Source organism: Heterodontus francisci, chromosome 23 (genome assembly GCF_036365525.1).
Source record: "Heterodontus francisci isolate sHetFra1 chromosome 23, sHetFra1.hap1, whole genome shotgun sequence".
NCBI classification, from domain to species: Eukaryota; Metazoa; Chordata; class Chondrichthyes; order Heterodontiformes; family Heterodontidae; genus Heterodontus; species Heterodontus francisci.
Genome location: NC_090393.1, coordinates 51262006 through 51280194, shown reverse-complemented (window position 1 = coordinate 51280194; position 18189 = coordinate 51262006). Strand labels below are relative to the sequence as shown.

At 48.2% G+C, this 18189-nt stretch overlaps 1 protein-coding gene across 2 annotated transcripts in view; it reads right to left on the bottom strand.

Annotated features, from left to right (window-relative positions):
• Nucleotides 1-515: 515 nt before the first annotated feature.
• The window catches only part of LOC137382807 (solute carrier family 2, facilitated glucose transporter member 11-like), a 123538-nt gene continuing 105864 nt past the window's right edge, over nt 516-18189 (bottom strand). For both annotated transcript variants that reach the window (XM_068055239.1, XM_068055240.1), the window contains exons 10-12: nt 14495-14570; nt 11259-11386; nt 516-9676 (exon numbers count right to left, since the gene is read on the bottom strand). In XM_068055239.1, the coding sequence (XP_067911340.1) occupies nt 9455-9676; nt 11259-11386; nt 14495-14570 (426 nt within the window). In that variant the 3' untranslated portion in view covers nt 516-9454. The remainder of the gene's footprint in view (nt 9677-11258; nt 11387-14494; nt 14571-18189) is intronic.

Below are 18189 nucleotides of genomic sequence, written 5' to 3'. Positions count from 1 at the left end.
AATCCCACTGTAATGGGAGGTGTTGGTCAGTCAGTGTTAATCCCCAAGTGATGGGTGGTATTGGTCAGTGTTAATCCCCAAGTGATGGGTGGTATTGGTCAATCAGTGTTAATCCCCCTGTAATGGGAGGTGTTGGTCAGTCAGTGTTAATCCCCAAGTGATGGGTGGTATTGGTCAGTCAGTGTTAATCCCCCTGTAATGGGAGGTGTTGGTCAGTCAGTGTAAATCCCCAAGTGATGGGTGGTGTTGGTCAGTCAGTGTTAATCCCCAAGTGATGGGTGGTGTTGGTCAGTCAGTGTGAATCCCACTGTAATGGGAGGTGTTGGTCAGTCAGTGTTAATCCCCAAGTGATGGGTGGTATTGGTCAGTCAGTGTTAATCCCCCTGTAATGGGAGGTGTTGGTCAGTCAGTGTTAATCCCCAAGTGATGGGTGGTATTGGTCAGTCAGTGTTAATCCCAATGTAATGGGAGGTGTTGGTCAGTCAGTGTTAATCCCCAAGTGATGGGTGGTATTGGTCAGTCAGTGTTAATCCCCCTGTAATGGGAGGTGTTGGTCAGTCAGTGTTAATCCCCAAGTGATGGGTGGTGTTGGTCAGTCAGTGTTAATCCCACTGTAATGGGAGGTGTTGGTCAGTCAGTGTTAATCCCCTGTAATGGGAGGTATTGGTCAGTCAGTGTTAATCCCCAAGTGATGGGTGGTGTTGGTCAGTCAGTGTTAATCCCCCTGTAATGGGAGGTGTTGGTCAGTCAGTGTTAATCCCCAACGATGGGTGGTATTGGTCAGTCAGTGTTAATCCCCCTGTAATTAGAGGTATTGGTCAGTCAGTGTTAATCCCCCTGTAATGGGAGGTGTTGGTCAGTCAGTGTTAATCCCCAAGTGATGGGTGGTATTGGTCAGTCAGTGTTAATCCCCCTGTAATGGGAGGTGTTGGTCAGTCAGTGTTAATCCCCAAGTGATGGGTGGTATTGGTCAGTCAGTGTTAATCCCCCTGTAATTAGAGGTATTGGTCAGTCAGTGTTAATCCCCCTGTAATGGGAGGTGTTGGTCAGTCAGTGTTAATCCCCAAGTGATGGGTGGTATTGGTCAGTCAGTGTTAATCCCCCTGTAATTAGAGGTATTGGTCAGTCAGTGTTAATCCCCCTGTAATTAGAGGTATTGGTCAGTCAGTGTTAATCCCCCTGTAATGGGAGGTGTTGGTCAGTCAGTGTTAATCCCCAAGTGATGGGTGGTATTGGTCAGTCAGTGTTAATCCCACTGTAATGGGAGGTGTTGGTCAGTCAGTGTTAATCCCCAAGTGATGGGTGGTATTGGTCAGTCAGTGTTAATCCCCCTGTAATGGGAGGTGTTGGTCAGTCAGTGTTAATCCCCAACGATGGGTGGTATTGGTCAGTCAGTGTTAATCCCCCTGTAATGGGAGGTGTTGGTCAGTCAGTGTTAATCCCCAAGTGATGGGTGGTATTGGTCAGTCAGTGTTAATCCCCCTGTAATTAGAGGTATTGGTCAGTCAGTGTTAATCCCCCTGTAATGGGAGGTGTTGGTCAGTCAGTGTTAATCCCCAACGATGGGTGGTATTGGTCAGTCAGTGTTAATCCCCCTGTAATTAGAGGTATTGGTCAGTCAGTGTTAATCCCCCTGTAATGGGAGGTGTTGGTCAGTCAGTGTTAATCCCCAAGTGATGGGTGGTATTGGTCAGTCAGTGTTAATCCCCCTGTAATGGGAGGTGTTGGTCAGTCAGTGTTAATCCCCAAGTGATGGGTGGTGTTGGTCAGTCAGTGTTAATCCCCCTGTAATGGGAGGTATTGGTCAGTCAGTGTTAATCCCTAAGTGATGGGTGGTGTTGGTCAGTCAGAATTAATCCCCCTGTAATGGGAGGTGTTGGTCAGTCAGAATTAATCCCCCTGTAATGGGAGGTGTTGGTCAGTCAGTGTTAATCCCCCTGTAATGGGAGGTGTTGGTCAGTCAGTGTTAATCCCCAAGTGATGGGTGGTATTGGTCAGTCAGAATTAATCCCCCTGTAATGGGAGGTGTTGGTCAGTCAGTGTTAATCCCCCTGTAATGGGAGGTGTTGGTCAGTCAGTGTTAATCCCCAAGTGATGGGTGGTATTGGTCAGTCAGTGTTAATCCCCCTGTAATTAGAGGTGTTGGTCAGACAGTGTTAATCCCTAAGTGATGGGTGGTGTTTGTCAGTCAGTGTTAATCCCCCTGTAATGGGAAGTGTTGGTCAATCAGTGTTAATCCCCAAGTGATGGGTGGTATTGGTCAGTCAGTGTTAATCCCACTGTAATGGGCAGTGTTAGTGAGTCACTGTTAATCCCCTGTAATGGGTGGTGTTTGCATTGTGTATCAATCCTCACTAGTAAAGGTCACCAGGCTGGGAGTTGATATCAAAGTAAATAGTTTTATTGTTCCTTGGGATGTGATCTACACTGGTATGGCAGCATTTATTACCCATTGTTAGTTGCACTGAGGACATTAGGAGTGGACACCATGGTGGTTGATTGGAGTCATATGTAGACCAGGCAATAGAATAACAGGGAGGTTTTCACAGTAATCTGTTAGTTTTCATGCACAGCTATTCTTGTGCTAGCCTATAAATTACTATGCACTATCAATCCAGTGGATCAGAAGGTAGCAGATGTAATGCCGTTATTCCAGAAAGAAGTGAGAGAGAAAGCAGGAAACTAAAGACCATGTAGCTTGACCAGTAAAACAAGGCAATCTCTCTGCAAGATTGGGGGCTGTGGGGGCCCTCCTCCGTAGGCAATCTGTGGCCAACAGAGGGCACCCGCTGGCAAAAATACTCACCACCCTGAACCCCTCTCCCCCGCTCTAAATGCTTACCCTCCCCCCCCCATCCATATCGCCAGGGCCTGCTGGTCTGGCCCCAGTGACCCTGCCTCACCGACCTTGGGTCCAGATCTCCAGCACTGGGCCTGGCTCCAAGGCCTGGTGCAGCACCGGCAGTGGCCACCGCTCCTGGTGGCACTGACGATACTACTGAGCTGCCATCCCTCTGATTAGCTGGCAGCTCTAGGAGGTGGGATCCCCATCTTTAAAGGGATGGAGATCCCAGCATTGTGCTGTTAATTGCGCGGGTGGTGTCGAATTGCGCTGGGGGAGGGCTGCAAATGGCCGAGGCAGGATTCTCACCGATTTTTTGGCCCAGCTCCAGGAGCCCCACCAGCACAACTAAATTGAGCCCCTGGACTCAGAGGGGGTGCAATGAAGGTTCACTAGGTTGATTCCTGGAATGAGAGGATTGTCCTATCAGAGATTTTGAGTAGAATGGGGCTATATTCTTCAGAAGAATGAGAGGTGATCTCATTGAAACAGTAAAGATTCTGAGTGGGCTTGACAGGGTAGATGCTGAGAGGCTGTTTCTCCTGGCTGGAGATTCTAGAACCAATGGGGCATAGTCTCAGGATAAGGGGTTGGCCATTTCAGACTGAGATGAGGAGAAATATCTACACACAGAGGGTTGTGAATCTTTGGAATTCTCTCCCCCGGGGGCTGTGGATGCTCAGTCATTGAGTATATTCAAGGCTGAGACTGAAAGATATTTGGACTGTAGGAAATCAAAGGATATGGGGATCTTGTAGGAAAATGGAGATGAGTTTGAAGATCAGCCATGATCTTATTGAATGGTGGAGCAGGCTTGAGTAGCCACATGGCCTACTCCTGTTTCCTATGCTCTTATAGTAGGATTTGAACCCATAACCTCTGGATTGCTAGTCCAATTCTGTGCCCAGTAATACATACTGTAGCCACAGTGACCAGTAATGGAGGGGATGGAGATTTTGTCCTGTAGGAGACATTGATCAAATGAACTACACTGTTCTAGATGGCGTCAGTCTCCTTGAGTGCTGTTACAGTTACATCCATCTGGATGAATGATGGATATTACATCACATTCCTGACTTGAGCCTTATAGATGATACAGAGGCTTTGAGGGATCAGAAAGTGAGCCACTCATTGCAGAGAACATAGCTTTTGCCCTGCTCTCGTAAACACAGTACTGATATGGCTGGTCCATTTAGGTTTCAGGCTATTGGTAGCACCCTTGATGTTGATATGGGGGATGTCAGTGATAGTGGTACCATTGGGCCTTTCCTTGTTTACAATGGTCATTACCTGATACTTATTGGTGTGAAAGTTATTTTTTAATTCATTTTGGGGATGTGGGCATCATTGGCAAGGCCAGAATTCATTGCCCATCCCTAAATGGCCTGAGAAGGTAGTGGTGGGCCTTACTCTTGAACTACTACAGTGCTGTTTGCTTAGGGAATTCCAGGATTTTGATCCAACGACAAATAAGGAACAGCAATCCTTTTCCAGGTCAGGATGGTGTGTGACTTGGAGGGGAAATTGAAGGTGGTGGTGTTCCCAAGCGCTTGCTGCCCTTGTCCTTCTAGGTGGTAGAGGTCCTGGATTTGGGAGGATGTCCAAGTATCTCAATGTCCTGGGCCGTCTGTGGGATCAGCACATGAACGGCTGAATTTAGTGCGGCCATTTGGAGAGGGAATGGCGGCATGGGGGGGGGGGGGGGGAGGTGGGGAGGCGGAGGTGGCAAGGGGGGACCGGAGAATTGCGCCAGAAGCGTCCGCCTGGAAATCCAGGGTTGCAACGTCTGTTCCGGATTTAGTCAGCAGCGGAAAGGCACCAAGGCTGCATCACCAACCTGACATGACGGGAGTGCAATTTAAATTGCAGAGCATTTACTTTTAATACATTTGCATCTAATTCATCACGTTTCAATGCAGGGTGGGGGGGGGGGGGGAGCTGCAGTTTGAAATTAAGTGGACGATGGGCGGCCCTCACATGACTTTGGATTCCTGGCCTTTAAAAGCTGGTGGTCTTGAGGCTCTGCAAGGGGTGTTCGGGCTCTGCAAGGGGCATCACGATCTCGGGTGGGTGTGCCAGCTGAGCAGGATCTCAGGTGGTCTGTAAGGGGGGGTTCGGTTTGGGTGGCTGTATCGGGGTCCAAGCTGTTGGGTAAGATGACTGAGTGCCCATACTGCTGGATGAGAGGGTCGGCTATCAGCAAGGGTGGGCACTGAGGGCCATCAGGAAGTCTGCTGGGAGAAATAGCAAAAGCACAGCTGCCAAGGCAGGGTCACCTCTGCATTGACAGCGACCTGAAGGCCCACTGATAACCTGGTATGGGTTTCATACACACTGTCTTTTGGACCCCCATGGCATGATGCAGCGCCTTTAACAGAGGGAGGGCCAGGAGGCAACTGTGCCTGCCCGTGAAACTCCATGATGAGAGCAGCAGCAGCTGGCCATGCCAAGAAGAGCTCACCTGCACCAGAGAGTGTACTGGACCCGAATCAGCTACCTCCAAATGTCCGAAGGGCATTGTCAGCGAAGACTATGGCTCTTCAGGGAGGCTGTCACTGACTTATGTGACCTGTTGCAGTATGAGTTGTGACACTTGGGATTCGGGGATCACCCTATGCCCGTGGCCCTGAAAATGACAGTGGCAGTAAATGTTTACGATGCATCTGGATTATTTCAAGCATCCACCAGGGAAATGTGTGGGGTTTCCCAGGCAGCAGCCCACCGCTGCGTCAAGGAGGTGACCGATGCCCTATTCAAGAGGGCCGGCGACTGTGTACGTCACCAGACTGACCCCAACAGTCAGGCCGAGAGGGCCATCGGATTCAGGGCCATCGCTGGATTCCCCCAGATGCAAGGTGTGATAGGTCGCACACATGTGGCCATCAAGGCTCCCATGGACCAGCCAGCTGCCTTCATCAACAGGAAGGACTTCCATTCAATCAAAGTTCAACTGGTCTGCAACCAATGAAAGTGTTTCCTGCAGGTGTGTTCCTGCTTCTCGGGAAACAGCCATGATGCCTACGTACTTCGACAGTTCCAGGTGCCACAGCTTTTCAAACACTCTGCTTGCCTTTAAGGATGGATTCTCGGGACAAGGGCTACCCATTGAAGACGTGGATGCTGACATCTGCAAGGAGCCCTTGCAATGCAGCAAAGGAGAGGTACAGCACTTCTCATGGCTCCACCCGAATGACCATTGAACAGGCCATTGTGCTGCTGAAGATGAGATTCTGTTGCCTAGATCGATTCAGCGAGGGTCTCACATATCATTGTGGTCTGCTGTGCTCTGCACAATCTGGAACTGCAGAGGGGAGAGGCCTTGCATGACAAGAACATGATTGAACGACACTCCTCCACCAACAAGGAGAAATGAGCATGCAGCACTGGATGTACTAGCACAGAACTCTCTAGCGGCTGCTGGAGCTGGGCTCACTGGCGGAGGGGCTGAGGAGCTACTGTCCACACTCAGAGTGCCCTGAGGGCAGCCCCCAGCTGTGAAGGTCAGCCTCTCCTCCTCCCTTTCAAGACTCACTTGAACCTCCCTGCTCACTAGAGAAGGATGATGAGCTGAAGAAGACTCTAGGCGCCTTGTCCTTCTATCCCCTTACCACTGCTGCGTGGAGCTCATGGCCAAGGCGATGGTGTGCAGGTCCATGCGCATTTGTGGGATCTGGCTCTGTATGAGGGTCGCCAACCTCTTGATGGAGGAAGCCATGCACTCACATACCTGAGACGTGGTAGCACTTATGACATGGATGGACTCCTTCACCATCCGCTCATGGTTGCGCATTCCCTCTGGCATCTCTGCCAGATGTTGCCTTAACTTTCTCTGCAACTCTAGCATGTCCTGTGCTGTCGACACCAGAGGCTCGTCATCAGACTGGGGCTCAGCATGGGCCTAGCCACTCACAGTCCTCTGACTGTCAGAGGCCTCGGCTGTCTCAGCATCAGCCAGCTGCTCAGGTGCATGTGCGGCGCTGTCACCAGCTTGTGACCCTGTTTCTATAGCCGAGGGATACCCACCGAGGTGTAAGTATCTGTGCTGGTGGAAGGTGCAGCAGAGTCGTGTGACAGTGCTTCTTCTGACTGCGGTTCCTCCTCAGAGGTTGACGGCTGTCCCCCTTCTGCTTGAGTCTCCTGCAGACGCCGACCTGCATGAGAGAACCCAAAAACACGTGTGGTTTAGGCTGTGCAGATCTCGTCATGCCAACCAGACGTGATGTGGGTCTCCAGAAGTGAACTGTATGTCGATGGAATTCAATCCTCACTCTCTTGTGCGGAGACTCCAGTCTCTCTATCTGATATTGAGTGACCGCCCTGGGTCCCTATCAATTCTAATGCCTCCGCCTCTGCAATGGAGAGAAGCCAAAGATCTGGGATGCCTCTGCCATTCGGGTTGTCTCCCTCCTGTTACGGGCCTTCTTATCCTGCAAGTGGAAAGAGGGAGATAGTCATACTTTACAGCGAGATCAACAAAACAGTTTTGCTAGTGTCAGCCCCTCATCTGCTACTGGGGTTTCTTCTATAGCTCATGCTTCCGTCCACTCTCAGAAGAGTTAATGGGGGTGAGCTGTGAAAGAGGGTGGCCTGTGGCCGAGATGCAGCTATGCATCTGACAGGATGAGGCGATGCCTAACCCCCTCTGCCAATGCAGTTATAGTGCCTCCCTTCCCATGTCCTGCTTCCTCCTACGTAGCCACTTGCAAGGAGGGAGGTGTGGAGCACTCACCTTGGCAGAATGAAGGAGGTCATTGACCCTCTTGTGACACTGTACCCAGTTCTGGGGGGTGATCCCATGGCTGCTGACCTCCTCAGCGATCTCTATCCAGGTTTGCTTGCTCATCCTGGAGGATCTCTTCTTCCCGTCTCTGGGAAAGAGGACCACCCGCCTTTCTCTTGCAGCCAGGTGGAGAATCGGGAGGGAAGCATCACTAAACTGTGGGGCCACCCGGTGTCTTGCCTCTGCCATCCTGTGGGGTCTGCCTCAGGAATGTGGGGGGTCCAGAGTCACTGCAACACTGGTCTCAGATGTGACGAGCTATCAGCAAATGAGTGCAAGGGAGCAATGCAAGCAGGACTGGCAGGGCTTTAAATATGGCGCCAGCAGTTGCTCCAGAGTCATCCGCGCTGTATGTGCTGTTATGCATCCCGCCCCCGCTGTGTGATTGGCCGGGCCCCTTGCCTCCATTATGATCGTTGTGTACCGACTGCCCACATAACTAGCCGGAATGGCGCACACCGGCAGGTCCGCCGCTGGGACCCATGGCGGGTTCACTAAATTCAGCCTGATGAGTTAAACAGCTTTCTTCTGAACTTGGGATGTATTGTGTGAGCGGGCATAAGGTAAGGATATCTTCGCAGATAAGGAGGATGATGGAATGTGTGAAAGTCTTCTAGCCATATCAGTGATGGTTTGGAATATGTTAGCTTGGCCACCTGTGCTTACAGGAATGGGAAGAGTTTATGAAGACAATATAACCTGGCAATAAAATGATGGAAAAAGCTTAACCGAGCAATATAACTATAGCAGCAGGATGATTGGAAGAAATTGAGAAGAGTTAAATGTTGGCTTTGTGTTATTATTCTGATGTCACTTCTCTGTATCTTTGATGTACTATGATTCATTAATATGTATGGAATATAGGGATCAAAGATAAAATTGGTATAAAAAGTGTGAGTGAGACTTTGTATGCAGCACTTATACAATTATGTAGTATTATGTCTCAATAAAAAGCTGACCCTGCATTGTTACAACTCCATGGGTGTGTACTCTGGTGTTTAAACTAACGAGATGAATTAGAACAAGAAAGTAGTCCAACACAGTCGAAGCAGCCTTGGCGAGTTGCTGCAATGCATCATGCGGATGTTACACATTGCAGCCACTGGTCCGTCCAAGTCTGAAAACAATCCCACTCCTGAACATTGATGAAGCAGTTGAGACAAGGGACCTAAGAATTCTTGGGAGTCCAACACTGTCCTGCTGGAGATACTTAATAGAAGTGGTTATGCTACCTATTTTTGAAAGCTGAGAATAACAACAACAGTAGAGCAGACAGCATGAGCTGTACCAACCTGATTCATATTTAACTTATAAGATAACTCCCAGGGGAGTAACAGCACCACTGTAGCAGAGACACCCACATGTGCATAACAGTCCTAGAGTAAGGAAGAATACTGCCAGCAACACTCAATCAGACTGCATCTGATAAAATTATTGTGAAAGACCTGTGCTGCCGTGGTAATGTACCTTACCCAGAATGCTGGCACTACTCTGTCATAGATCTCTTGCACACTTAATCGAGTTTGAAAAAAAACTATGAATCTTAAAAAAAAGACCTGTGATAAACATAATTAAACCACATCCTAAACACTGGCACGTGAGCAAGTAGAGTGTGATTCTTCAGCAGCAGCTTAAAAGGAGCATTCCCTCCAGGTGACTGCCTCAGCTGACTATCTGTCATTCAGCAGTGGAATGATTAGTTATACAAATTAAAAAGAAGTAGGGAATCTCCATGTGGTGGGAGCTGGGGGCTTATTATACAGTATAAAGCAAAGCGTGACAGCTGAGTTCAAAACTTCTTCCTATTGCTCCAGTAGGACCTTTTCCACAGGTTACAATGCAGTTGACATGATGATCTCAACTGTATTTTGGGGGATTGTCCCATTAGGTGAGACCCAGAGCGGTGGGTTTTTCCAGAGCTTTCTGTTCTTGAATTCCTCAGCGATTTCCAGTGGCGTCTTACCCCTTGTTTCCAGCAGAATGAAATACCCCATGATGGTGAGCATGAAACAGACTCCACAGAATATCAGGAAGCAGAGGTAGCCCAGAATGTCCTACAACAGAAACAGACACAGCCAGTGATGAAAGAAAAAAAGAAAACAGTGTGAAGGATGGGTCAGTGAGTGAGACTGAGGACAGGACTGAGGGAGGGTCAGTGAGTGAGACTGAGGGAGGGTCAGTGAGTGAGACTGAGGACAGGACTGAGGGAGGGTCAGTGAGTGAGACTGAGGACAGGACTGAGGGAGGGTCAGTGAGTGAGACTGAGGACAGGACTGAGGGCGGGTCAGTGAGTGAGACTGAGGGAGGGTCAGTGAGTGAGACTGAGGACAGGACTGAGTGAGGGTCAGTGAGTGAGACCGAGGGAGGGTCAGTGAGTGAGACTGAGGACAGGACTGAGGGCGGGTCAGTGAGTGAGACTGAGGGAGGGTCAGTGAGTGAGACTGAGGACAGGACTGAGGGAGGGCCAGTGAGTGAGACTGAGGACAGGACTGAGGGTAGGTCAGTGAGTGAGACTGAGTGAGGTTCAGTGAGTGAGACTGAGGGAGGGTCAGTGAGTGAGACTGAGGACAGGACTGAGGGCGGGTCAGTGAGTGAGACTGAGGGAGGGTCAGTGAGTGAGACTGAGGACAGGACTGAGTGAGGGTCAGTGAGTGAGACCGAGGGAGGGTCAGTGAGTGAGACTGAGGACAGGACTGAGGGCGGGTCAGTGAGTGAGACTGAGGGAGGGTCAGTGAGTGAGACTGAGGACAGGACTGAGGGAGGGCCAGTGAGTGAGACTGAGGACAGGACTGAGGGTAGGTCAGTGAGTGAGACTGAGTGAGGGTCAGTGAGTGAGACTGAGGGAGGGTCAGTGAGTGAGACTGAGGACAGGACTGAGGGAGGGTCAGTGAGTGAGACTGAGTGAGGGTTAGTGAGTGAGACTGAGGGAGGGTCAGTGAGTGAGACTGAGGACAGGACTGAGGGAGGGTCAGTGAGTGAGACTGAGGACAGGACTGAGGGTAGGTCAGTGAGTGAGACTGAGTGAGGGTCAGTGAGTGAGACTGAGGGAGGGTCAGTGAGTGAGACTGAGGACAGGACTGAGGGAGGGTCAGTGAGTGAGACTGAGTGAGGGTCAGTGAGTGAGACTGAGGGAGGGTCAGTGAGTGAGACTGAGGACAGGACTGAGGGAGGGTCAGTGAGTGAGACTGAGGACAGGACTGAGGGTAGGACAGTGAGTGAGACTGAGTGAGGGTCAGTGAGTGAGACTGAGGGAGGGTCAGTGAGTGTGACTGAGGACAGGACTGAGGGAGGGTCAGTGAGTGAGACTGAGTGAGGGTCAGTGAGTGAGACTGAGGGAGGGTCAGTGAGTGAGACTGAGGACAGGACTGAGGGAGGGTCAGTGAGTGAGACTGAGGACAGGACTGAGGGTAGGTCAGTGAGTGAGACTGAGTGAGGGTCAGTGAGTGAGACTGAGGGAGGGTCAGTGAGTGAGACTGAGGACAGGACTGATTGATTGAGGCTCAGTGAGAGAGACATTGAAGTTGAGTTTGAACTGGTGACGTGGTGGGGAATGAGTAAGATTTGTGAAGGAACTGATGTAACTGTGAAGGGAAGCTGCAGCAACAGTCTGTTTCAAAAATATTGACAGTTACTTACAACCATGAACGAGAAAACCATTCCGATGAGGAAAAGGCCAAACCAGTTGAGGAAGCCATTGATAACATAGCCAGCTGGCCGGTCAGACTGCAGAAATATTTCCGAGGGTATTATGACAGATACTCCACCTGGAAAGGGACCAAGAAATATTTCAAATACAAATCACCTCAAGCAGGCTTACCATCAAAAACAATCGACCTTTGACCTTTAATTAAAGTTGATAACCTTCCGGTATTGTCCTGCAGAAAAATCGTAGAGGCAGAAATAATTGGAGATGGGAGAAAAGGTTGTTTGACTGGCAAGTCAAGAATCATTCAATCAGGTAACAAAGAGTCTGTTTGCTTTTCAATTGGTGGGAGAGCACTTTGCCACGAGGATGGACATGTGCAGCCATTAATGGCGGGAATGTGGGGCGGGCGGAGTGAATGGAGGCAGGAGGTCATGTGATGAAACCAACTGGAAGACATCCAACCAGAGTTGGCAACTCTACATTTAAGCAGCTTTTAGCACGTGTGTGAAGGGCCTGTTTAGGGCAGATGTCTGAAAGTATTATCTCAATGTTGAGGGTGACAAACAGCTGGAACAGCCACCAGGAAGGATGGTTGGGATTGGACGCTGGACACATTTAAAACTTTTTTAATCTGTTGGTGGTTGGTTTGGTTTCTGGGAGATCTGTGCCCTGACCTGATTTCCTTATGTTCCCACTGCCAAATTCGGTGGTATTCCGATGGCAGATTTGTAGCTGCATAAAGAACCAGATCTACCGTTCTGTTGCCAAGATTAGGGAGCTGGAGTTTTGCCTTGTCAACAGCAGGGGTCAGCTCGTGGTCTCATTTGAATACGAACTAAAACAGCAACAGCAGAAGAGCAATTTATAGAGGAGCTGCACACTGATACAGGAAGGGGGCAAGTTTGGCATTTTAGAAGAATGAGACTGAATGGGTCAAGGGATCTTCTTCAGCTCAATGGAGGTGGAGAAAAGGGTGAGGCAGAGTTTGATTATATCAAGCAAGTTTGTATCTAAGAGTATTTACCTGAACTTGGCATCCAGGAGCAAGTCACGTGTACAACATACTGTAATGTTGACACGTTAACAGGACAGTGTGAATCAACTGACATTAGACTGTTGCCAGTTTTGTGCTCCTTGATGATCCGAGCTCACATCCCCACATTCATTTCACACAAAGGACCTAAGGTTTTCAGCCCATCTGTCTGGGCTGGAGGCTGCAACCAGATCCCAGAGGCAAAGGGACAATCGTTACTTTTGTATTGTGGTACCTTTTCATCTTCACCGCACGGGCGGTAATCTGGCAGAACATTACTGAACTCATCTCATTTCCATTCCATTTATTCCAATGGAAGGAAGACCCTGGCATGTTCTATTAACGGGTGGCTCTGCCAGATTATCACCCATGTGGCGAAGATGAAAATTTACTAGATGGGGTTTAGTGCTGGGTGTCACTGGATCCTTAATCCACAAGTCTCACGCAGCTGATGGGATTCTCAGATAAATCTGCTGGGTGCACTCAGGTCAGCTGAAGGACATGTAATGTTGTTAACAGTGTGTCCTGGGTTAGTTTCACTCGTGAGAAAAAGCTGTATCTGAGTTGCTACATATGAACTCATGAAACAAGGGTAACACACTGTGCGGGCTGTAGGAACTACCCCATTGCCCCGATCCCCTCTCTCTTCCCCCCTCTCTTCCCCCTACTTCCCCTCTCTCTCCCCCCACACGCCCCTCCCCACTCTCTCCCCCCCCACTCTTCCCCCATCCCTCCCCACACTCCCCCTCTCTCCCCTTTCTTCCCCTCACTCTCTCTCCCCTCCACCCCTCCCCATCTCTCTCTCCCTTTCCCCCACACCTCCCAGTCTCTCCCTTTCTCCCCCTCTCTCCCTCCCCCACAGTCTCGCCCTCTTGCTCCCCCACTGTTCCTTCCCTGTCTCTCTTTCCCCATCCCTCATTCCCCCTCCTCTCTCCACCACCACCCACCAACCCCCCCACCCCCACCCACTATGCACCAGGAGCAGAAACACATGACTGCTCAGCACCGGTCGCACACTCTGAGAGAAACCAGGGCCTTTGGAGAGCTGAGAAAGTGGACTGTCTGCCTGAAAAAAAAAGCTTACTCTGGCTCAAAGAAGTCTTGCTTTTGCAGTTCTATCATTGCTTTCCTGTGCGATATCCTTTCACCCTTTCCCCCTCAAACCAACACTCTCCAGGGCTGATTCCACAGGTCAGACATGGGCAGGGAGCACCTGTTTGATGGCTCCATTAGCACCACCCCCTGTCCCGCTCCCATTGGTCAGCGTCCCCTGATTGACAGCTCCAGCCTTCCCAGTGAATCCTGCCGCCCCCGCGCTCACATTGGACCGAGATCCGCGGGCAGGTAAACCATTCACGCATTGGCAGGCTGGATGCAAAACTTTGGTGGGCTGTTGGATCTATCCCATTGCCCCGATCCTTTGTAATTACTTTCGCTCCTGATAATGATAAATGTCTTGCTCTAAGCTTTTATACTTGTGTGTTAAAACATAAATTTAAAGGCTTGGAGCAAGACATTTAAAATTACCACGGGCCTCAAAATGTTTTCCCAGGGACACTGGTGTCCATGTACAGTCACATCGCCGACCCCTGAGGGGGCGAAGATTTCCACTGTACACTACATGGAATGAATTTGGAAACTCAGTGGGTAATCTCCCGATCACTCATCACCAAAGTAGACTGGGTTTTCCAAACCTTCAGGATTATCCCAAAGTCTTCAAGAATGTAAAGGTTGTTCTTCAGGCCATCATTGCGTGTTCTATTCCATTTTCTTTGAACATTTCCTTTTATTCGTAAGAAAAATATTGGTGATGGGGAAAAAAAACGCGTTTGATTCAAAGTCATGTCTCATCCAATCGGCTAATAAAGACTCTGTTTGCTTTCCAATTGGAGTAGAAAGGTGAGGATGGACTTGTTGCGTAACCAATAGTGGGAGAGCAGGAGGCATGGTTGGAGGTCATGTGATGAAACTTCCAGGAATATGTCCAACCAGCGTTGACAACCCTAAAGCAGATGCATAATCAAGGTTAGTGTCACCACTAACAGGGAGCCAACACCAAATGTCAAGTCGCATTTGTAACTTGGACAGTGACAGTGGTGTATTTCAGTCTTTAGTTTTGCAAAGATTGGTGAAGTGTGTTTTAAGAATGGGATGGCTAGTTAGCAGAAAGGGTACCTGTATGATTCGGCTCACCTGGGCCTACTCCATAGCTGAAAACATAAGCAAAGATGATGACCAAGCTGCAATATGGTATCCAGCTAAAGAGATGCTGCAGGAAAAAGACAGAATTAGGTGCCAGTCATGTGAACAGGAGCATTCCCGACCCCCACCTCTCCCTCCACCCCACACTGCCCTTCAATTACATCATCTCTCCACAGACTCATTGAGGGGAAACAAAAATATAAGATGAAGAAAGGCCAATCAGTCCCACAGAGCTCATCCTTTAGTATATTAGCCCTGCCACCGTGCGGTTGGACTGTATTTTGAATGACCCCGATGTTTTTGTCTCTATTACTTTGGTAGATTATTCCAAATATTTATTGCTGCTTTGCCTTGAAACCATGTGGGATATTAGTAACTATAGAATCATACAGTGCAGAAGGAGTCCCATTGTACCTGTGCTGGCTCTTTTGAAAGAGCTATCCAATTAGCCCTACCTGCTGCTCTCTCCCTATAAACCTGCAATTTTTAAGTATTTTCAAACTTTTCAAGAACCTATCCAATTTCCTTTTGAAATTACTATTCAATCTACATCCACCATCCTCTCAGGCAGTGCAATCCAGATCACTGAGTAAAAGAAATTCTCCTCACTTCACCTCTGGATCTTCTGCCAATTACCTTAAATCTGGTTCTTTACAGTTTTGCCAGTGGAAACAATTACTCCCTAACTGCTCTATCAAAAGCCTTCATAACTTTGAACTTTCCTATTAAATCTACCTTTAACTTTCTCTACTCTAACAAGAACAATCCCAGCTTCTCTAGTTTCTCCAGATAACTGAAGTCCTTCATCCCTGGTACTATTCTAGTAAATCTCGCTGACCTTCTCCAAGTTCTTGACATCCTTGACGAACGTATTTTATTTAAAGACATTAACCAATTTAATTTTATGCAGATACTGAAGCAGTCTGTGCCCACATGCATTCAGGCTTGGGCTGATAAGTGGCAAGTAACATTCATGCCACACAAGTGCCAGGCAATGACCATCTCCAACAAAGACAGAATCTAACCATCTTCCCTTGACATTCAACAGCATTACCATCACTGAAACCCCCACCATCATCATTCTGGGGGCTGACATTGATCAGAAACTTAACTGGACCAGCATGTAAATACTGTGGCTATAAGGGCAGGTCAGAAACTGGGAATTCTGCAACGAGTAACTCACCTCCTGACTCCCCAAAGCCTGTCCATCATCTACAAGGTACAAGTCAGGAGTGTGATGGAATACGCTGCACTTGCCTGGATGAGTGCAGCTCCAACAACATTCACTCAGGACACCACTCAGGACAAAGGAGCCCGCTTAATCGGCACCCCATCCACCACCTTCAACATTCAGTCCCTTCACCACTGGAGCACAGTGGCAGCTGTGTATGTCATCTACAAGATGCACTGCAGCAACTCACCAAGACACCTTCGACAGCACCTTCCAAACCCACGACTTCTACCACCTAGAAGAAAAGGGCAGCAGACACATGGGAACACCGCTACCTGCAAGTCCCCCTCCAAGTCACACAACATTCTGACTTGGAAATTTATCACTGTTCCTTCACTGTCGCTGGGTCCAAATCCTAGAACTCCTTTCCTAACAGCACTGTTGGTGTACCTAAACCACAAGGACCGCAGTGGTTCAAGAAGGCAGCTCACCACCAGCTTCTCAAGGGCAATTAGGGATAGGCAACAAATGCTGGCCTAGCCAGCGATGCTCACATCCCATGAACAAGTAAAACAAGTACAGTGGATGCTGGAAATCTGAAATAAAAACAGAAAACAATAGAAATGCTCTGCAGGTCAGGTAGCATTTGTGGAGCAAGAAACAGAGTTAATGTTTCATCTCTCTTCTGACGAAGGGTCGCTGACCTGAAATGTTAATTCTGTTTCTCTGCCCACAGATGCTGTCACACCTGCAGAGTATTTCCCAAATTTTCTGTTTATATTTCTCATTTATTTTTGTCTGACTTTTCCCTGTTGGATATTTGGTGCAGAATTTACTGGCACCTGGAGATCATCTCTGAAATCTTTTCCTTGGCTCCTCTTGCAGCCTCTTTGTCACTATGCTGCTCTCTGCTGCAGCCCCGCTTGCTCCAATTACACTGATTTAGAAATAATGAGAACATGTAACAGGTCCAAACCTCTCATGTGAAAAATGCCCTGGATGCTGTGGAGTGTCCAGAATCAAAATTCAATTAGAAAGAGCTTCCATTTACTCTTCACTATCTCAGGACGTTCCAAAATGCTTTACAGCCAGTGAAGTACTTTTGAAGTGTAATCATTGCTGTAATATTGGAAATATGGCAACTAATCTGTGCAGAGCTTGTACAAACTGAAATCAGATAGTGATCACATCATTTGTTTCTAGTGATGTTTGTTGAGGGATATATATTAGCCAACACACCAAGGGAAATGGTTCTGCTCTTCTTCAAGATAATGCCATGGGATCCTTTATGTCCACCTGAGATGGCAGACGGAGCCTTGGTTAAACATCTCATCTGAAAGACGTCATTTCCAACAGTGCAGCACTCCCTTAGTACTTCGTTGAAGTGTCAGCCTAGATCTTATATGCAAGTCGCTGGTCTGGAGAGTACATTTACAGATTAAGTTACAGAGCCTGTGAAACTATTTGTGTTCACATTGTTATGAAAGTGCTTTCATTTTTTAATATTTTTGAGGAGTCATGTTTGAAGATTTTGAAGATGGATTCATTTGGGACTGGTATCTCTTTATAGATGCTGGACTTTAAAAAAAAACAAAGGTCACTGGAAGACTTGGGGAACTTGTTTAAAAACAAACCCTAACTGGATGTCACATGTCTTAAGCTAAATAAACAGCAAGAGCCTTGGTGTCTAGGGGGAGTTGTTTACGGAGAAGTGACATGTCAAGATTTTTAGTGGTCAAGAGTGGGTTTCGTTTTGGATATGGTTTGAGTCAGTTGGAGGTAAGCCTGCTAAGAGAGAAGACACCAGCTCATCCTTTTTCCACCTCTTTGAGAAACCCTGAGAATCCAGTGTGGGAAATAGAGAAAGTGATGCTGCATTTCTCCTGAAAAGCATACTAGACTAATCCTTGATGTCTTCTGAAGAGAACTGCTCCAAAAGGGCAGCACAGTGGCGCAGTGGTTAGCACTGCAGCCGGGTTCAATTCTGGGTACTGTCCATGCGGAGTTTGCAAGTTCTCCCTGTGACTGTGTAGGTTTTCGCCGGGTGCTCCAGTTTCCTGCCACAGCTAAAGACTTGTAGGTTGATAGGTAAATTGGCCATTGTAAATTGCCCCTAGTATAGGTAGGGGAATTGAGGGAAGGTGGGGATGTGGTAGGAATATGGGATTAATGTAGGATTAGTATAAATGGGTGGTTGATGGTCAGCACAGACTCGGTGGGCCGAAGGGCCTGTTTCAGTGCTGTATCTCTAAATAAAAATAAATAAAAAAATTAAAAAAGATACCAGTGACAACTTCTACGCATATTTGGGACGTCAGAATAAGGGGACAACTGTTATCATTCCATATCTTCTCCTTTTCCTTCAAGAATTAACACGTATTTGGCCAAGGTTTTTTTTTCTTATTTGTAAAGAGGTCTCTGCAGAGAAAACTTCTTTATTTTTTTCTTTAACTGGTATGTGTGCGTATGTGTGTGTGTGTGTGTTGGACTAATTTAAAAGGGAACTTTCATATTT